The sequence below is a fragment of the Euleptes europaea genome, chromosome 8 (assembly GCF_029931775.1).
Source record: "Euleptes europaea isolate rEulEur1 chromosome 8, rEulEur1.hap1, whole genome shotgun sequence".
NCBI lineage: Eukaryota > Metazoa > Chordata > Lepidosauria > Squamata > Sphaerodactylidae > Euleptes > Euleptes europaea.
Window position 1 is genome coordinate 54,641,242 of NC_079319.1, and position 21,370 is coordinate 54,662,611.

Here is a 21,370-nt window from a genome sequence, read left to right on the forward strand (position 1 = left end):
TGTCTGAAAAAATGGTCTATTAACCAGGGGCTTCCTAAATAAAATTACAGGGTAATATTTAAATATCCTTTATGAATCATACATTCTCTATTGTTGCTTCTTTCCATAATCAGTAAAACATGAAATGATTAATGGCTGCAAATTGTTCTCTTGCCATTCACCCTTCAGGTTAGACAAAACAAGCTGAAATGATGGGAGGACTCTATAGGCTACACTGCACAAAAATATTAAATTCCCTTTCTGACAGTAGCAAATCAAGTGCCATAGCATGCCCAAATTAAACTGGCATTCGTCGTGTTTTACAGGTAGATATAAATTTACTGGATGTAACAATTTTCTCTTACTGTTGCATAGGAGATTTGCAGTACAGACAGGAATAGAAACAAGAAAATCTTTCCAATTGTAACTCTTTTTCTCAATCAGTCTTTCCAGATTCCTAGTTTTACATTACATCAAAACGATTCTCAATCCAGGTGCTCCTCTGCTCTTTTTCAGATGTGACAGATGCTGGGCAACGAAACTATACCTCGTGATGCTCCTGCACTATAATTAACTTTAGTGTATTATTTTATGGAAGAGGAAGCTATTAAGATTGCTTGCAATGAAAAGAACAAAATAGTACTTTGAACGAGCAGTCCCCAAATGTTATCCTCCCAGTGTGAGCAGGCCACTTGATTTGAAAAGTGAAGACAAGGATATTGCAAAATGTCTAAATCAAATGTCTTAAAGGTTGCTTCAAAAACATGAACACAGTATTTTAAAGCACTAAAAGAGATGTCATTGGTATTGAGTGATGCCTGTGCAACATTTTAAGCATGTTCTTAATTATTTAATATATTTAATTTTCACTAAAATGTAAGGTGGATTCTCAGCTTTCTGGTGGTGGAAGCAGATCATTCCCAGTGTTCTCCTTCTCCCAGCAGACCCCTTGAAAAGGCTATACTAGGTATTGGGGGATGGGCACAAACAAATAGCTATGTGGGATTGGGGTTGTGGGAATCAGAAGAGATCATCCTTCCTTCCTCCTGTGCCAGCAGAAAGCTGGTAGGATCCAACCCTATGTAAGGAATAACTGGCTACCATTTGGCATTTACCTCCACTTTCTTGCAAAGTCCAGATTTCCAGTCTCTGAAGCAGTACATCTGAAGCAGGTGTAATCATTACTGAAATACCAAGTTACGAATGGGGGAAAGCCTCACTCAAATCTTTACTTTGCTATGTAGCTCAATGGGTGGCCATGGGGTGGTCATTCCCAGCCTAACCACTGTGTAGTGTTGCTATAAAGATACAATGGGTGGAGATTGGAACAACTTTTGCCACCCTGAGCTTCTTGTAGCAAAGATGAAATAAAAGTCAAAATAAATGAATAATACCAAAATCTGCAAACTAAATACCAAAATAAATGAATAATACCAAAATCTGTTTGTCCAGAGACCATAATGGGATGGGAACAAATGAAAGCATCTGTTACAAGTACGTGAAAACTATTCTCTGTATAGAAACATGTAGCCTTGTCTAACAGCTATAATTTCAAAGATTCTCTATGATGGTAGCATATAATGAAATCAGCCTATGTCCACAGTTACCCAAGCCCTTCCTTTAGTTTTACCTAGCCCTGACATTCATTGAAAATGCATGAGCTCTTTGGGTTAATTTCAAGAGAAACTCATGCAGGACCAGGAAAAGGGGGGTTACTTTTGAAAGAGGATAAAGGGAAGTTGAAGGCACCCAAAGAAGTTTATGGCAATAGATTAAGGCTACATGAAAGGAAGTACCTCTTCATTTAATGAGCAATTAAATTACAGAATTCACTGCCATGGGATGTAGTGATGGCCACTAGTTTAGTTGGCTGTCAAATGGGATTAGACAAATTCATGAAAAATAGGTCTATTAACCATGGTGACTGAAGAGAACATCCAGATTCAGAGATAGTATGCCTCTGAAGACCAACACTAGGAAGAACATTAGGGAACTCCTTGGCTTCAATGCTCTGTTTGTTGATCTTCCAGGTCAACTGGTTGGTTACTGTATGATACAGGATACTGGAATAGATGAACTACTGATCTGATCCAACAGAGAATCTCTTATGAGCTAGATGTGCAACTTTCCTGAATTATGTTTTATAGTTCTGGTGGCTTTTCTATACATGTACATACCAAAATACAATGTCTAGTACCAAAATTCTGGTACCCTACAGGCACTGCCTCTTGAATTGTGCTGAGCATTAGCATCTTCATAGATAACAGTCTGTTGGATTTTTTAATGCATAAACAATATGGCTTTTGTAGAAACATGGCACAAAAAAGATGGTGATGCTTATTCTGTCCATCAGTGAGATACATAACATGTTCGAGTGTGTGTGCATACATACTTGACAGGAAGGAAGACAAGATGTGCTCATACCTATGCTTTGTTTGGGGAAAGTTCACTAGCTGACCTTAACCTGTCCCTAGTAGGAAAGGTTCCTTGGAAAAGGATACAGTGCAGATGTGAACCAGAATTTGACTTGTGTTGTATGAGGCACTGCAAAATATTAGGTATAAAACATGGCAGCCTGAATGCTCTACTAGTTAGATTACAGAATATGACTGAGAGTATATATATGTGTAGATTTCCAGTTTATCTTGAAAACATGCATGGATAAAACGTTTGACTCATCATTGTTAAAATTACAGGTATTAACTAAGAGAATGAACTGTAATCTGGGAGGTTAGATCTGGTTCAAATCTTACTTCTGACACAATCTCGCTAGATGTCTTTAAGGAAGACACTCAGCCCCAGCTTTCCATCTGCAATATAGGGATTAGTAATACTGGCCTACCAATCAGGGACATTGAAAGAACTGCAAACTCAACCTTAGTACACCAATTTGAACCTGGCTGTGATGAGGACAGTCGTGGCTAACTGCCAGATTTATGTACTTGCTTAGTCCTCCACTTGTGTGCTGGGCTGAGACAGAAGATTAAACTGCAGTTTTTTATGCATGGCTGTTTCACTCACCATCACCTTTCCGACAACTTTGGGTCTTTGTTTGGATTATGCATGACATTTCTGACCATCAGAGGTCACCTCGCTCTCCCCCTGCGTTTTCCCATGTTTTGCTTGCGGTTTCAAATTTGAGATTAAACAGGTCCCTCAAAACTCGGGCAAAATGTGGGGAAATGCAGGGGGAGAGTGAGGCGACCTCTGACAGTCGGAAATGGCATGCATAAATGGCATGCACAAACCAATGGCATGCACAAACCAAGACCCAAAGTCATCGGAGGGGTGATGGCGAGTGAAACAGCCATGCATAAAAGACCTATGGTTAATAATCTCAGTTAGTTGGAGACCTCTATTTTAAATCTTGCTGCTCCACACCATAGGAAAGGGTGGTGGGAGCACATGACTCTGGCAGTTAACCAGGTTCGTGTCCATCACAAACTCTGGTTGAGTCAATGTGTATGAAGTGCTTTGAACACTGACAGCACAATACAAATGCTAAGGTTTATTAGACGCTTTATCTTTCCAGTATTACAACAGACAGGCTTCACAGCCATTCACTTTCAGGCTATTCCAACAGCCATGTTAGCAGGTTGTTACACCTGAAAGCTTTTTGTGCAGCACCTGTGCCCCTGTGGAAGCACAGAACTGAGGAACCTCCTTACTATGTTTTGTACTGTCTTCTCTATCTAGAACCTGCAATTTTTTGCAGCAAACTTAGCCAGCCTTGACCTGGGTTCAGTGGCAGAGAAAATTATTTTTCTTGTAGCCAACATAGACCTGAATGTCACCAGCATGGTCTCATTGTTTGCAATGGCTGCCATGAAGGTCCAACCCAAAGCTATGCTCAAGGCCTCGGTTATTGCTGCTTGATTTGTGTTTTGGGGCCAGAATATCTTCATTTTGCTCCCTATTCATTTTTTATTAATCTGGTTTTTATTGTTGTCGTTTTCTTTTCTCCATATTCTAAATTTTCTTAATTTAATTTAAGATTGTAACAGCCTTTGGCCACAGTGAGGGACAGGATAGGTTCCGGCTCTCCCTTAGAGTGACCCATGACAGCTAACGTAATGCTGGGCAGAGGGAGTTGGAAAACAGCAGTTAAGTTGGCAGTTGGCAATAGGGTTACCAGGTCCCTCTTCACAATCGGCGGGAGGTTTTTGGGGCGGAGTCTGAGTCCCAATCCCAAGAACTCATGCCCTTTCAAACTGCCCTTATAATCCGTTTTAGCAGCGGGTGACTAACGGATTTTTTGGGTCATTTCAAACACAACCATTTTGCTTTCCAGCTGCAAACAGATTTTTTAAAAAACCTTTTCAGCCAAACTGCTTGTGTCCGGTATGCAACACGGGTCTCAGCCAGTTTTTATGTAAACTGCTTTCTCCTGTTTTCAGATCTTCTTTGCGCTTCTGAATTGCAGCAGTCTGGTGTTTAAAATGTCTGAAGTGCTTCCAAAAGGACCATTTCCCCCTGCCTTTTTACATGGTGTGCTTTCCCAGCTTTTTTTAACATTCTAAGATTAGTGCTATAGCGCTAGACCACCATAGCAATCCAATGCATCTGAATGCTTTGATAAATAACAAAATTGCTATATCACCAGCATTCAGATGCACTGGATTGCTATGGTGGCCTAGAGCTATAGCACTAATCTTAAAAGATTTTTTTTAAGCTGAAAAAGTATGTGCCACAAAAAAGGCGGTAAAAAGAAAAAAACTGTTTGAGGTGGCCAGAGTGCTTCAGAGCACTTTAGAGACGGCTCATAGATGGATTGAAATAAATTATATGAAATGCCTGACCCTGTATTGCTTTACTCGGAGCTGGGCCAACAACGAAGAACATCCAGTTTAGAATGGTAATCTGCAATGGGCCTCAATGTGAGTGAGGGCTTGTTATTAAAGGGGGCTGGGCTACCCTGTCTGTGGATGTGAGAGAAGACCTGAGATGTGCAATGGTCATGGCTCTCTGTATATTTTAAAAGGGACAAGATGGGTGGTGAGTGTGAAGTCCTGACCTACGTGTAGCCCATAACCTGAGAGAAAGGTTTAAGAAGGTGGTAGGCACTCTGTGTGAGTAAAAAGGGGTGTCACATAAAACTACGATAAATTTTATTACAACACTATTACAAACGTCATTATTAGGATCTTCTTGTGATAAGTCTTAATAATGCACTTGCATTATTGATGATGCTGAACCCTTGACAAGTTATTAAAAAACACCAATTTGAAGCTCATACCTAAAAGGCTAATCTTGTCTCAAGTACTAAGGTAAAAAAGTCTAGAAAAAGTAATTATGATAGCATATCAGGAGAGATATTGCTATAGTTTTTACTTCTTAGGAATGCAAATAGAAAATAAAACACAGTCAAGTCCTGAAAGTTATTTTACCAGTTATTTTACCCTTAATTACATTTCTTGAATACAGTCAAGCAGAGTGAAGAGCTTGAATATTATTAGGAAGAGATTTTGACAGGGTACTGCCTAATTAACACAGACTGCATTATCGCTGATTTTGTACGAAAACATGATAATGCCCTGGGACTGAACTCCAGTATTGCTTGGTGCTTACCTAACAGAAAAAGGATCCATTCTAGAGAAGCATCAGAATATCATTCAGGTTTGCAGTAGAATAAAAGTTTATTACAGAAGATTTGTCTGATATGAAAAACAGACTTACTTCATATTATAGTCAGATATTTGAACATGCTTTCTGTAGAGTATATCACTGTCAAACTACAAATTCACACAGTCAAAAGCAAACATGGCTGCCAATCCAGTTTCATTAAAATAAAAATGCGGTTTCAGGCATTATTCTGGATGTGGCTGAAAGCGCTCACAGATGACAAAAGGAATTAGAGCTGGCTAGACTCATAGCCTGCCATAGGCATAGCTTCGGGGAGCACAAGCAATAGCCTTATCAGGTATTATAGTATGCCAGGATAACAGCTGTGACAAGCAAAGATTATTTACAACTATTTTTAAAACTACCTTTTAAAACTCCAAAATGACAAGAGGGAAAAGAAGTTGACACATAGTGGCACAACATCTATTTCATATAGATAGGAATGAATTAAGACTCTAGGGGGGAATTATCCTGCCTCTGAAAACTCATAATTTCACAAATGCATTACTTGAAGCTATACATTAATGCTATGCCTGCTACAACATTTGCTAAATGTCAGAAACATGTTCCTGTTGCCCACATGTATGTTTTCAGAAGATATATGTCTGTGTTTAAACCCATGTTAAAAAAAAAAAAAACCAGAAAAAAATTTCCATCATCTCAGGGGGGTTTTGTTTTGTTTTTTAAATATAGTTTTAAAATCTGTATCTGTTAGCATTTTGTTGGGCAAGAGATACAGCAGCATCTCCATGGAGACATACTTCACTGTTTGTCTTTCAGAAACAGAGAACTGAAAAAAGTGCCTTAGTTTCCAGGGTACTATTACAATTTTAATAATGCACAATCAGCGTGGGTCTTGAAGGCACACCATTGATGCTTTATAGCCTGCCCAATTCCCCTCTTGGTGTGTGAGCTGTCTATCTATTAAATTTTTATCCCACCCTTCCTCTAATGAGGTAATGAGAAGGAAGACCCAGGATCTGGCTAAAAACATTAAGATAAAAATTAAATTAAGTTTAAAAAATGATCAGAATCAGTAATATTAAGTTAAAAAATCCATCAGAAACAGTAAACCGTCCAAAGAGGCAGTGGGATCCTTGAATAATACAAGTATTGCTAAGGGAAGATGGGGATAGGCGGGAGGAGTTGCAGAGGAAATGGAATTGAAGTATCTTCCTTATAAACAAAATTTGAGTCCAGAAACATATTAGACATAAGAACATAAGAAAAGCCATGCTGGATCAGACCAAGGCCCATCAAATCCAGCAGTCTGTTCACACTGTGGCTAACAAGGTGCCTCTAGGAAGCCCACAAACAAGATGACTGTGGCAGCATCTTGCCTATGTTCCACATCACCTAATATAATAGTCATGCTCCTCTAATCCTGGAAAGAATAGGTATGCATCATCACTAGTATTCATTTTGACTAGTAGCCATGGATAGCCCTATCCTCCATGAGCATGTCCACCAACAAAATCTTCCAGGGTATAAGCTTTTGTAAGTCAAAGCTCACATCATCAGATATAAATGGAATGAAGATCCATAATGCTACCCACCTCAAACTATCTTCCCTATAAAGTAATCCAAATTATCAGGTTTATTGGGGGTGAGGCGACATCAGAGCTTTTCACAATAGAAGGCAGTAAGCAGTGAGATTTCACAGGGATGAGTATTGCAACCAATGCTATTACGATCCAATTAAATAACTAAATGATCTGGAATTGGGTTTGATCTGGAATTACTAGGGTCTCCTGCTAAGCTTCATGGCTGAATGTGGTTTTGAACTTGAGTCTTCCCTTTCCTACTCCAACACTAACCCCTATATCTTACAACTTCTCAAATGCTGCACTGCCTCAAAGAAACTCTACCCACAAAACACTTGCCCAACCCCACTTGCTCCATGACAGAGAAATAGTGGTAATGAGATCTGGGCAGATCTACTCACTTGCCCTTACAGCTTTGATCTTGCTCACCCCTCACAAATAAGGGCAAGGCTTTGGGCTGCTACATATGGCTTTTGCTTTTGCATGCTCAACCACTGAATATGACCAGAATAGCAAATTTATTCATTAGATCAAATCCCATTAATTTTGGTTTCAGGTCTTTTCAGAAAATAGCCCCAGTTCAGAAGAAGAAGAGTTGGTTTTTATATGCCGACTTTCTCTACCACTTAAGGAAGAACAAACTGGATTACAATCACATTCCCCTCCCCACAACAGACACCCTGTGAGATAGATGGGGCTGAGAGGGCTCTAAGAACTGTGACTAGCCCAAGGTCACCCAGCTGGCTTCATGTGCAGGAGCGGGAAAACAAATCCAGTTCACCAGATTAGTGTCCACCGCTCATGTGGAGGATTGGGGAATCAAACCCGGTTCTCCAGATCAGAGTCCACACTGCTCTTAACCACCACACCACGCTGGCTCAAGAAGATTGGTTTGTGGTCAGTTTCCACTTTTTCTGTGCCAGCCTCCCCCCACTCCTCCTAGTTGAGAGAATCTAAAAACCAATTTTGGAGTTTACCATCAGAAGCTGCTGATAGGGAAGTGATCAAGAGAACAATGGTCGTCCCCCCCGCCCCATGTTGCAGGGCAAAAAACTGGTCTGACCTTCAAAAGCTTGAGTTTTTATTGCCTAATAAGTATCAGAAAGTAACAGAGCAGTCAATCACTGGATACCTTAGAATTATCAAAAAACCCTGCCACTTATGTTAAATCTCATGTTGTCAATTATTTTTATGCTCATTATGTTGCTTTGCTCCCTCTGCTGTATGTCTTTTACACTTTGTTCTTTTATTTGTGTCATGAGCAATGGCTGATGAAAATAAACTTGAATTTGAACAAAAGAACTCCAGTATATTGAGTGTGTACATCTAGATCTTTTCAGATTGCCTGTTGATAACAAAACTATGATTTTTGTATATTCAAGACTTCCTTTGAGTCAATTTTGTATGAAAAGAATATAATTTCACTTGTTGGCTATTTAGCATGTGCATTGTATCCTGGAAGGCATAAGAAATCATAACTCCCTTTTAACTTGCACTTACATTTCTACATACGAGAAAAGGATAAGAACTTTTTATTTAGGATAATGAAGCCATAGTTTGGGTCATGGTTTTCTTAAACTGGGTTAACAAGCTTTGTTCATCTATTTAAAATCATGATCTCTTTTTCAAGGTAACTTTTTGGGGGGTATTGGGGAGAAATATATATTTCAGTTAGAAGAGCTTTGCTTGCTTATACATATTAAGAAAAAAACCACAGGCAAATTTTGCCAAATGAAGAAACAGCACTTCCTAGTAGAATAATGGGTTTAGAGCAGCGGAGGTGTGGATTTCATGATCACAGCAAGCTGTGTTTTATTCAGAATTTTAACCACAACGTTCAAAACATGTTCTGTAACCACATGGAAACCGTGGCATGGAAAACAGCTCGTAGGAGGAGACTGTAATGCAGGACAAGAAAAAAAAAAGTATAAGAAGAAACCAGAAAATAAACCTTACATAAGGTGGCCGTGGTGCTTCTCTGATTTTCAAATCTTGCTACTGATATAAAAAGAAACACTGATGATAAAACTCTCTGTCCTCCCACCCTTTGCCCAGAAGAGAATGAACACGAACAACTGTATGTGGGAGGGAAAATTGTGGATTTTGGACGTATGTAGGGCTCAGTTTATTGTGAGATGAAAAAAAAATTCTGCAAAGAGAAAGAAATAATGGGGAGCGGGGTGGGGGTGGGGGTGTTCTGCCAATCTCCCTTTAGATAGTCATGGTTTCTTTTCTCCTCTGGCTAAATTGTACATTTTAAAATAAGCTGTGCAAGGTAGTGCAGACACACTATCTTCACACACACTCCCGATCTTGCAGTCACTGCACATTAATGCTTCATTCATTCAACTACTTGTTTTTAGAGGATTTAGGTAGCTTTGTGAATAAGTTACTGCAGCTTTGTACAAACTGCCCTGTTCTTTGAGATAAACAGGAGAGGTTCTCAGTATTCAGGATATACCAGGGCCTCTTGAGTGGTGGGCAGTTTTGGTAACCATCAGTTCCTGGACAAATTCAAGCCATGCAGTCTCAAGCATCTGGAATACGTGTGACAGACTTGCTGTATTTATAGAGAAAGCATCTGTAGAGACTTTGAAACACTACAGAGATTTATGGAAAGCTTTGTTAATATAAACCATGCAAATGAGCAGATTTAAAGAGAAGTGTAGGTAACAAAAGTGCTATTCCTCCCCTATGTGTCTTGCCTGCATGCCACAGACCTCTCTCCACAAATAATAATTAGTATCTTAGGTCACAGAGGATGAATCATAGAGAGCCAAGTTATAAGGTATGAACACTTGTCAGAGATGCTTTAGGATGATCCTGCATTGAGCAGGGAGTTGAACTGGATGGCCTAGATGGCCCCTTTCAACTCTTATGATTCTAAGACCATATTCAGCTTCCCAATGTTTCTGCCTCAGTGTTCTACTTATATAATACCATTTTCTGGACTGTTTAACATGTTATGTTTAACAAAGTCATGTTATGTTTAGGCTTTGCTTCAGATTCTTAAGGAAACCACTATGTGAAGTCACCATGCTCTTTCTCCTGAAGATAGGGTTGCCAACCTCCAGGTAGTAGCAGGAGATCTCCTGCTATTACAACTGATCTCCAGCCGATAGAGATCAGTTCACCTGGAGTAAATGGCCGCTTTGGAAATTGGACTCTATGGCATTGAAGTCCCTCCCCTCCCCAAACCCCGCCCTCCTCAGGCTCCCCCAAAAAACCTCCCGCCAGTAGCAAAGAGGGACCTGGCATCCCTACCTGAAAATAATGATCTAACTTAAACTGGTGGGATTAAGGTGGTGTTAAGGCCTACTAGAATCAGAACAAACAGAACTTGGGCTAGCTACAGATTTTTGACTCATGCTACTGTTGTGTTAAATACCCACGGACTGCATATACAGTTTTCAGAGTGTGGCAGAAAATCTCCTTGCTGAAACGAGGGAAGGACCAAATATGAAAAAGCTGTTTAGGGCTGGCAGTGAAATCAAATATGCAATTGGTATCTCCCTTACTCCCTCCTGGTCAGCCCCAAATACAAGTACAGAATTCTTACTATCCTGTCTTAATTGTTATAATCATGGCTCATTAAAAAAACTGTCTTACTTGAGGGTGGTGAGTTCTGTAAGCGAAGGCTGTGTGGCCTTGAGATAGCTCTCCCTCCGTGCAGCAATCTTTGGAGATGGCTTTGGGCTGGTGTCAGAGTCCCCACTGTCATCATCTCCCATGGCTTTGATATAACTGCCACTCCGCATCCGCCGACATGGAATCTCATCATCTTTGCTATGTGGAGTATATCCAGACCATTCATCTTGAGGAACCTATATCATAAGCAAAACACACTTTTTAATCCAGTCTTCTTCTTCTTTCTCCTCTTAACAACTGTATAGAAACTGCAGCCAATGTGAAAGCAAGATTAGTACTTCCAAAACGTAATGCCCAGGATCCAGACCTTGCACAATGGGGATTGCCCCCAACATGTGCAGAACATGTCTTTATTAAAGAAAGGAATGGGGGAAGCCTTGCTCTATTTTCATGAAGCCGTTTCCTTGTAAAGAAAAAGTTCTGCAGACTTGAGATGCCATTTGTAACAGCTTAAAAAAAAACATGTACAGATGTGCAGACGGGGTAGCAATATACCCACAAAGATAGCACTCCTCCCAAAGCAACATCAGCCCACACATCATCATCCTAGGAGCTGCTTCTGCCAGGCAGAAACCACATAGTAACCTTCTCCAGCAAGCTCAAAACCATTTTTTCTTCTTTCTGGCAGAATTTCAAGACTGCAGAAAACATTTATTTACTGCATTTATATCCTGCCTTTCTATAAAAGATATCAGGGCAGCAAGCAGATTAAAACAATAAAACTATTAAACCACTAACAATAGCTAAACATTTCAATCCCCCCCCCTTTCAGAAGCAAACAAACAAGAGCAGCAATGAAAGTTCCCATCAGCTAGGAAGATAAAGGCTAAAGGATAGATTACTGAAACTTGCCCTATGCAGGGCTACCCTTGAGACTACTCTGGAAATTGCAACTGGTCCAGAACGCAGAGGTGCACATCTGGACAGTGACCCCTTAGACAGCACATATCCAACTAATTCTGGATGAAATTTAAGGTTTTGGTATTAACGTTTAAAGCCCTCAATGGACCACAGTATCTGCAGTATTGCCTCTCCCTATACACCCTCCAGAGAGCCTTACTGTCAACTGGGAATAATCTATTGGTGATCCCTAGCCCTAAGAGTGTCTGGCTGTCGTCGACCAGGGCCAGGGCTTTTTTGGCCTTGGCCCCAGCCTGGTGGAACTCTCTGTCCAATGAGGCCTGCACTCTGCAGGTCTTGGTTCAGTTCTGTAGGGCCTGCAAGACAGAGATGTTCCACCAAGCCTATGTTTGAGGGCAGTGACGGTATCCATCTGAAGCTGGCCTCCCTTCCCCTTGTTTCTCTCCATTTTCCTTGTCTCTCCCCTCCCATTTCCCCCTCCCTTTTCCCCATGTGTTTTCCTTTGTTTGTGTTGATCTTGTCATCCATCTCCATCCCTCTGAGGTATGACATCAAATTGAATGGGGGAGTGACAGCTGCCCAAATGACATCTCTCTTTGTAGGGAAAATTAACATGGCGTCATTTATAGATACATTTGTTATTCAGCATTGGTTTGTATCTTTTAAATATTTTTAAAGTGTTTATGTATCTATACTTGTGATGTTAGGTGCCTTGAGCCCTGCTTTGCTGGGGGAGGGTGGGATACAAATAAATGTTTTGTTCTATAATATAATAACAATAAAATTGAAACAAAAATTGGGCAAGTCTATAAAAGGTCCCACTACGTTTACCACCCTCTCAAAGATTTAGAACCGTGGGTGCCATGGCAGTCGCTAGAACATTTCCTGGTACCAACCAGGTGTTTTTAGAAAGTGGGTAGGGCCATGTGGGGCTGTGGCCCAGCAAAACTTCTATATTGGGGGCACCAATATAGAAAAATGAAACAGTCTCGCTGATGGAAGGTCAACAATGACGGCTAACCAGGCCAGAGTTTTCACAGCCTGGAGGCCACAGATGAAAAAAAAAGTAATCTTTCACATACCCACCAACTTAACCTCACATAAAGAAGACACCCTGAGAAGGCCAGGTTCTTTTAATCTCAACCTATGGGCAAGTACATAGAGAAATGTGTTCTCTTCAACCCTAGGCAAGAGGGTGTAAAGTTGCCACTAGCCATAAAAAATGATTAATGCTCCTACTGTTTACCATCTGTAATACTGTTTACCATCATGTACAAGTCAAAAGATAATTGGGAAAAAGGATACCATCATCATAACCAAACAGCATGTTTACATCTATATGCTTACTGGAAGTTAGGAGGTCACTACAAAAGATCAAATGAAAACTGATTCAAAAAACAGGCTTCCGTGATAAGCCCCTTTTAAAAAAGAAGCTAGGTCGAAAGTGGAACAAAAATATAGTGTTAATGCAAAAGACTTGTTCAAATAGGTTTTGCCAAGAGAAAGCAAGCTGGTGACAGGATCAGAGTGGCTGCAGTTTGGTGAGCTACAGAGCTGCCTTACTAGCTCCAAGGAAGCCATTCAAAGCAGCTCCCTTTGAATTTCAGATGATGTAATAATTAGAAACACCTGTATCCTTGGCCTACACACTGCTTCTACACTTCATTCAAGACAATCTTCCATTATAGATGTTCCATGAAGAACAACAACACGTATGTCACATTACTGATATAATGTAAAGTACATGCGACGGGAAGCTACAGCCAATCACAGCTTCTTAAAAAATGTATACGAGGTACATTTTATATGAATGATGGAGTACACAAGGCGTACTTGCTATTGAAAATATCCACAAATTAAAATAATCTTGTATGAAGTGAATGGCTGGTGGGTAACAAGTGCATACTGAGGATATAAAGTCTGCCTAAAAGTAGTCTCTGTCAGGCCTGGGTTGTTGTGAGGATACAATGGAAAAGGAGATAATGTGGATACAATGGGAAAGGAGATAATGTAAGCAACTTTGGGTCCCTTTGGGGAGACAAATAGGGTATAGAAGAAAAGAAGAGCCAACACTCTTCTATGACAATGAAGAAGAAGAAGAGTTAGTTTTTATATGCCAACTTTCTCTACCACTTAAGGAACAATCAAACCAGCTTACAATCACCTTCCCTTCCTTTCCCCTTCCCACAACAGACACCCCGTGAGGTAGGTGGGGCTGAGAGAACTGTGGCTAGCCCAAGGTCACCCTGCTGGCCTTTTGTGTAGGAGTGGGGAAACCAACCCAGTTCACCAGATTAGCCTTCGCAGCTCATGTGGAGGAGTGGGGAATCAAACCCGGTCCTCCAGATTAGAGTCCACTGCTCCTAACCGTCTCTCTTAACCACTACACCACGCTGGCTCTTGTGGTTTTTGTAAACAAAAGTTTAAAAATTAAAATATCTGTCATGATCAAAAGGTAATTAATCACCTAAACACTGCAGCCTATTAAAATATACTAGACACAGTAATTTTTATTATAATCTCTTGCTTCCCAAGATGGAGCTGATATAGAAAAGAGGGTACAGAGCTGCCTGACCCTGCCTGCAGAAAGTTCTTGTATTGTGGTATAGGAGTCAATATATTCACAGCATAAAGGTAAAGGTAAAAGTCCCCTGTGCAAGCACCGGGTCATTCCTGACCCATGCATACAGGCTTACTAATCATGGTCAGGACTTGTAGGGTGGGAAATGTTTTCTTCTCAAAGCATCAGTCCCTTGGCCTTCCTTTTAAAATCATACAGACGCTGTGTCTCTCAATAAAGAAATCCATCCAAGGAAAAACCCACCATTGATCTTTCCTGTGGCTTTAACCAGGAAGTCATTGCTGGTCGAAAAGAAAGATGGTTTGGGCTCATCAGTTTCTAAAATGAATTGCAAATCCATCCAAGTCTCAGTTCCCTACAATACACAGTTTTCTAGATCATGAACGTAACCCAGGGCCTGTATTTACTATCTCAAACTGTCAAGTAATCCAATGTCCTTTGAAGCACCTGCATGTATAACGAGATGCTGTACTCTGCTCAAACGGTTACCATCTCAACTCTAACATTTATCCTTCTTAAATAATCTTTGGTTTGATGGTTTAGTTTAGATGGTAACCTAACCAAATTTACAGCTGCTCATCAACTTAACAAGATATGTTACATCATCCACGGATGCAGGGTCCCTCTTTCTGTGTGTTCTCTCTAACTTTAGGTTTGCCAGTCAGCTCTACAGGAATACCTCTCAAATTATTGAAAAGGACTATGCAGTTTCTAGTTATTATCAGAGGCATCTTAGCAGCCAACCGATCCCATACTCCCCGCCACCCCAGAATTCAACGTATTTGCTTATTGCACTACAGAACATCCATCCATCTACAACAGCTTCCTTGAACCCAACTATAAGCTCTGTTTTCATCCTAGATCAAGCATCAGGTCCTGGCCCTTGACTTATCTTTGTATCTGGTCCTTGGTAGTCTGGACCTTTTAAAATGCTGTCAGCTGCCTTAAAGAGCAGATAGGAAAACCAAGCCATTTAACTGCAATTTCATATTTTTTAGATTATAATAATATTTCAGGCTCCTCATTAATGAATTCTGCCAAGGGTTAATAACATTATATTAAAGTACAAATGAAATAAATCACCCTGCATTACAATAGAGGACTATATTTTTTGCTGGCAGAAATAAAGATTATAACGCATGTGAGAAAAAGTCTCTGTTTCAGAAGTGAATACTGTCCTTTTATTAAAATATCATTTAAATTACAAGCTTGTTAAATACAACAGTAGTGAGACTAATCTGCCTTTCTGAATGATCACTAATATAAACTAATGTGCAGCATTCTTGTAGTTATCTTTAATTCAATGCTGAATTGATATCCTAATATACAGTTTACTAAAACCAACAGTTTTAAAGACAGTTCACCTTTTCAAAAAAAGAAACTCGGTAAGCTACTGAAAAATCCTTTCATACAGACATACAATGAAGATCTATAATACAGCTTACATGCATGAAAAATATTTAAAAGGAATTGTGTATATTGTGCTCAAATGTTATTTCTTGAGTTTTGTGCTCATACAGCAGACACATGACTGACTGAAATACATATTGCTAGTAATCAATCCCTTAATAATATTCAGCTGTGCAAGGAATATGGTCTGCCCTTCCTCTAATTCACTTTGGTTTACTGCTAAAATGTCTAAGTAGTTACACGGCTGTAGCCTTCTATTAACTTTGAGTTTTTAGAACAGAACTGTGTAGATCTTCAAATACAGAAAAAAAATTAAAGCAAACAAAACATAACAAAATGGCAATTCTTTACAGTACAGCACACATTCAGCATGCTAAATGAAATGTAAAATAAACTGATCTTAAAATTTTTAATTGCTGCAAAAAGATTTGTTTTTAAATTTAAAAACCCCTTTTCTTATAATTGGTGTGAGCTTACCTTGTAAGGTGAAAAAGCAAACAGATTGTCTTTATGGCATAATAAGTTCATTATTCATCTCAGTTTTGTTATGGTTTACTGCAGATGAGAACATTAAAGCTTCTTTTGGGTTTGCAAAGGCAAATGTGGGTGAATCTATAAGTAAACACTAGGGCTGCAGGGGGGAGTGGTTGGCCATCACTCACAACAGGAGTCTTGTAAGGAGAGCTTTTTATTAGTATGCAAATACTTAATGAAATGAAATTACACAACTGAAGAACAACACTTAGATGCGAAACTGAAGGCTGGGCTTGCTCTGCGCTGCGTATTTTTCCGGTTCAGGTTTATTAACCTGAAAAATTTTAATTTTCTGGGAAAAGCCAAAATAAGTATTTGGCTATTTCCGGATTTTTCAGAAATTTACTGGTCTATTAAACCCAAACCTGAAAAATACTGGAAGAAATTGGTGCACACCTCTAACCCACACTAGTGCCTCTACAGCTCTCAAAGGCTTGTTCGTAGGCTCTAGTTTGTTGACTCACTCTGTTTCTCTCCTTTTTCCAGTCTTTCCGTCCTCTAACTCATACCCCAGGAAGGTCAACACCATTTTTCTGTAACACTATCAAGAAGAAGGGTAGGACTGCCAGCTCTAGGTTGTGAAATTCCTGGAGATTTTAGAGGTGGAACCTGGGGAGGGCAGAGCTTGGGAAGGGGAGAGACCTCATCAGGGTATAATGCCATGGAGTCTACCATCCAAAGCAGCCATTTTCTCCAGGTGAACTGATCTTTTACCTGGAAACCAGTTGTAATTCTGGGAGATCTCCAGATACCATACGGAGACATACGGAAATGTCTCAAATTGTAATACCACTATTACAATAGCCCTCAGTTTGCAAGACCTGAACAAGGCTGTTAACGATAGGATGTTTTGGAGGTCATTGATTCATAGGCAGCTGCTATTGGTGGCTCTGTGGCGGTTTGGCTGGCCAGTAAGTGGGAGGCCCAGCAAGGGTGGGGACGGAGGGATGGCATTCCCCCTATGAGTCTTGCAGATCCCTTGCTTGCATATCAATAACTGTGGCCTTCCTCATCCATTTGGTTTGTGCTCGTAGCACAATCTGGATTACAGCTCATTTATCTGTGTTGGCCTGCTATCTTGTAGGCATCTCCAGTTAAAAGGAGCAGGTAGTAGGTGATGTGAAAGACCTCTGCCTGAGACTGTGGAGAGCTGCTGCCAGTCTGAGTAGACAATACTGACCTTGATGGACTGATGGTCTGATTCAGTATTAGGCAACTCTGTGTGTTCAAGACGGAAGCTATACAGGGTGCTCTTATCACACAAAATGGCAAACACACCCTGGCCTTTTATGGATGGCTGTTTCCCTCACAGTCGCCCCCCTGACTACTTCAGAGCTTTGTTTTGATTATGCATGCATTTTCCAACCATCTGATTTAGTATAAGGCAGCTTCATATGTATTGCTTGGTGGGAACTTATGCATATAGAAAGCTGTGCACCTTAGACAAATATAATGTTTTCTGTTTGCTCTACCCTTTTACTCCTCAGCTCTGCCTCTAGGCACAAGGGATCCGTTGCCTAACCCCACTGGGCTCCACCACTGAGAGGGCGGCCTCCTTGCTATATTTGTGCTTTCCAAGAATTGGCAGCCCTATTTATATCTCTTAAGCTCTCTCTACCTTTTGTTCTCCTGAGGCAGCTTCCAAAATGCGAATAAAAACAACTCATGCAAAGTACCAAGAATCAAAAAACGATCAAACCAAGAGCAAGACCTAGGATAAAAAAAAGAGATCAGCATAAATAAAAAGTAAAGCACTTCTAATGAATTAGAGACTATTCATAGCATAATTCAGGTCACCTTAACAATATAGAAGAAAACCGATGAAGGCCAGGGGAGTGAAAAACAAACCAGTCATGCCTACCAAAATCCAGAGAATCAGCAGCTCTGGTGAAAATAAAATTTGTTGTTGCTAGGCACCTAAATCTTAACACTGTTGTGAGGAGGGAGCCCTACAATCAAGGCAGCACAACAGCCTCACAACTTGTCTCACCCTGCCTCTTCAGGTGATGGAACATGAAACGGAGCCTCTGAAGGGGATCTTAACTGACCAGCAGGTTCATGTAGCAGTCCCTATCTAGGAGATCCTACTGGATCACTACATTATATACATCAAAGATAATCTGAGCCCTGGCTGCAAAGGGATCAAATTGCTACAAAATCTACCAAACCCCAGGTTGGCCAATCATCTCTATAGTTCTGTATAATCAAATACTAACTTGCTCTCTCCCCCCCCCCACCCTTGAACTGGGAAAAATGAAGACTACCCAGTGGTGTAGCCAGATGTGGTAGAACTAAAGGGGCTAAGAATGTCTCCCCCCAGTAAAAATAAAACCAAATTTGTTTCCTGAGGACTGCAGCCCTTGGCCCTTGTTCCCATCTTCACTCCCCCCTGAGCCTTTGCTGCCCACTCCACTGCCACCACTCCCCTCAGCAGGTTGGGCGCAACTGGATCTTTTCTTCTCCTGGCCACTGTGGTGTTTGTGTTGCACAAGTCTCCCACCCAAATTCTGCCATCAGCCACTGCAGCAGCAACAGCTCTCCTCGATCCAATTAGTGAGGGTGAGCCTGGAGAACAGATGCTATTACTTGCAGGTAGATCGCAGGAGCAGGGGCCATGGGAAGAAGACGAAGAAAAATAGTTTTTATATGCCGACTTTCTCTACCACTAAGGGAGAATCAAACCGGCTTACAATCACCTTCCCTTCCCCTCCCCACAACAGACACCCTGTGAGGTAGGTGGGGCTGAGAGAGATGTGACTAGCCCAAGGTCACCCAGCTGGCTTATGTGTAGGAGTGGGGAAACCAACCCGGTCCACCAGAGTAGCATCCGCCGCTCATGTGGAAACCTGGTTCCCCAGATTAGATTCCACCGCTCCAAACCACCGCTCTTAACCGCACCACCACCCTGGCTCATAGTTGCAGCATGGCGGTGACAGCAATGAGGGCTGTTTCAGTTTCCTCAGGCAAAAACATTCAACACTGTGGCTCGGGGAGACAACTGACCGAAGGTACATCCAACTGTGGCTGCCTGTATGAGATGATGGCATGTGGGAGGCACACTCACATGCTTCCCAGCATGCAGCAGGAGTAGCTGCGGCATCAGCATGCTGGAGAAAAGGGAGTGGCTGGCTCCTCCCAGCCTCTGATGAATCCTACCTTCACTTGCAAGCACAGGGAGGAGGGGGGGAGGGAGGCAAATCCCTGCCCTCCTCAGCTTCAGCAGCTGGACCAAACCCCAGCAGAATACAGGCGTTTGCTGCCCTTTGCAGTTGCTGCCTGCTGGCTATGCCTCCCAGGCCCAATTCCTTTTCAACACTAAAAGACTTTTCAGGGTTTTTTCCTGGACACTCCATGAAAATACTGGGTCGTTCGGGAAATACTGGACACCTGGCAACCCTAGCAAAGTCATAAAGACAAACAGCTAAAGTGTTCATGACGTCAGTCAGTAACACACACGGTGCAATACCCCACAGCACCTTTTGCCTACAGCTTTATCTGAAGCATTTCTTAATTTTTAAGGCAAAGAAAAACACATCCGCTTATACAGATGTATGCATCTCCGCTATTGCTATGTGGCAACATGAAGTGTCTTACATACCAGGGACTTTTAAAAATCCTATTTTTTCCCCTATAGGCAAAGAAGTCATGCAGCTTGTATCAAGATGTGTGTGTATCTGTTACATATAAGTAGAACAGCAACGACCAAAGAGTTCAAAGCTACCCACTCCCACATAGCAACTTTCCACCAATTCAAAAATGTTTTCTTGGTTTGTTTAAATAATTTCTGTTTTGATTTGTGCATTTTCCCCTTTCCGACACATTTAGAAACATTTTTTTAAAGTTTGCCATTCACTAACCTGGGAAATGCTTGCAACCAGGCCCAGCCAATTTCACTTCTCCATTGACATGTTTGGGACTAGTGGAAACATCATATAAAGATGTCTGCATAAACCTCCGTTTATGTTGAAAAGGTTTCAGTGCCGATACATGCACACAATACGGTTCTTTTAACACATGCTCAAACTGGCTGTCAGCCTGCACTGGTTAGCTTCTGGAGTGGCTTGACCTCCTGCTAAGAGCTTACTTACTTGGCTGGATGCTTCCTCTCACCTTCTGTTGTCTTTGCTGGGAAGCTGTGCCTTAATGTTGTGTTCCCTTCCAAGCCTGTATCCAGACTAAAAAAACAGGATCCTCGGTCTGAGGGTCCCAGCAAGTTATTCCAGAGGACATTAATGCCCAGAGTGGCAAGCCTTCTCCAGAAAACATCAGCTGCTCGATAGAAACTTTCCTCGTATCCCTAGTGATGTCAGGGGCTGGAGCCAGAAAGAGATTTTTGTCTCTTCTCACATGTTGTAGCACATTTACTTGGAACAGGTTTTGCCTCAGATTGCAGTCCATTTATTTTGTCCTTAAATTTTGTTCTTAAATTTAAACTAGGTATTCCCTTGATGCCAGTTTCCTATTAGTCTACTGACCTTGTTTCTAGCAGCTTCTCCTGTAGCTCCTCCCCTAAGGTTTCCTTAAATGCTTTCCGATTCCCATTGTCGGGGCCCGTTTCCAAGTTTTGGTTAGCCCTGGACAGGGAGCACACATGGACCAGCAAACCTGTATGGTAGTCCTCCAACCCCAAAGCATGGGACCTATCTCTGGAAGTTACAAGGCACCACTCCCTCATTTATTTACTGCCTCCCCCCCCCCATTCACAGCCTTTTCCTATGCACAATTACATGGGAGTAAGCCCTGGTAGGTGGTCAAGCAAGCAACCTGCAAGGTGGGTTGCTTGACCACCTGCCAGGTCACCCATCTAGCCAGCGAGTGGCCACTCATCTGCCTAGCTGCTTATTTACTTGACTACTCTCCTGTTCTCATGCAGCAGGAAGGAGAAGAAGAAGAGTTGGTTTTTATAGCAGGAGAGGTGGTGTCACCAAACCCTGACCCACGTACCACCTACCACTATTGCTCTCTTAGTGCTCACTCAGGCAACAGCAGTGGTAATTTGAACGGGGAGCCAGGTCCCATTTCCTGTCAACGGAGAAGGCACCAGGAAGAAGCAGTGGTGTGTTTGCACTCTGCTGCATCTTCCACACATTCTCCTCCATTAGAAAGTGGGGCTTTGCTCTAGGGTCCCTTGCTCTTTAATCTCCCCCTTGCCAATGGGACAGGAGACAGTGGAAGTGGCACAAGGGAGACC

At 41.5% G+C, this 21,370-nt stretch overlaps 2 protein-coding genes across 5 annotated transcripts in view; one reads left to right on the plus strand and one right to left on the minus strand.

The window, feature by feature from the left end:
* The window catches only part of LOC130481581 (myosin regulatory light chain 2, smooth muscle minor isoform), a 198,849-nt gene extending 179,324 nt beyond the window's left edge, over window positions 1–19,525 (plus strand). The window contains exon 5 of the transcript XR_008933482.1: window positions 19,511–19,525. The gene's annotated coding sequence lies outside the window, so the exon portion shown is untranslated. The remainder of the gene's footprint in view (window positions 1–19,510) is intronic.
* The window catches only part of DLGAP1 (DLG associated protein 1), a 183,522-nt gene that overhangs the window by 104,487 nt on the left and 57,665 nt on the right, over window positions 1–21,370 (minus strand). For 3 of the 4 annotated variants that reach the window (XM_056854303.1, XM_056854302.1, XM_056854304.1), the window contains one exon: window positions 10,755–10,969. In XM_056854303.1, the coding sequence (XP_056710281.1) occupies window positions 10,755–10,969 (215 nt within the window). Of the gene's footprint in view, window positions 1–10,754; window positions 10,970–16,122; window positions 16,236–21,370 lie in introns of those variants that run through there. The other variant, XM_056854305.1, reaches the window with a different exon arrangement.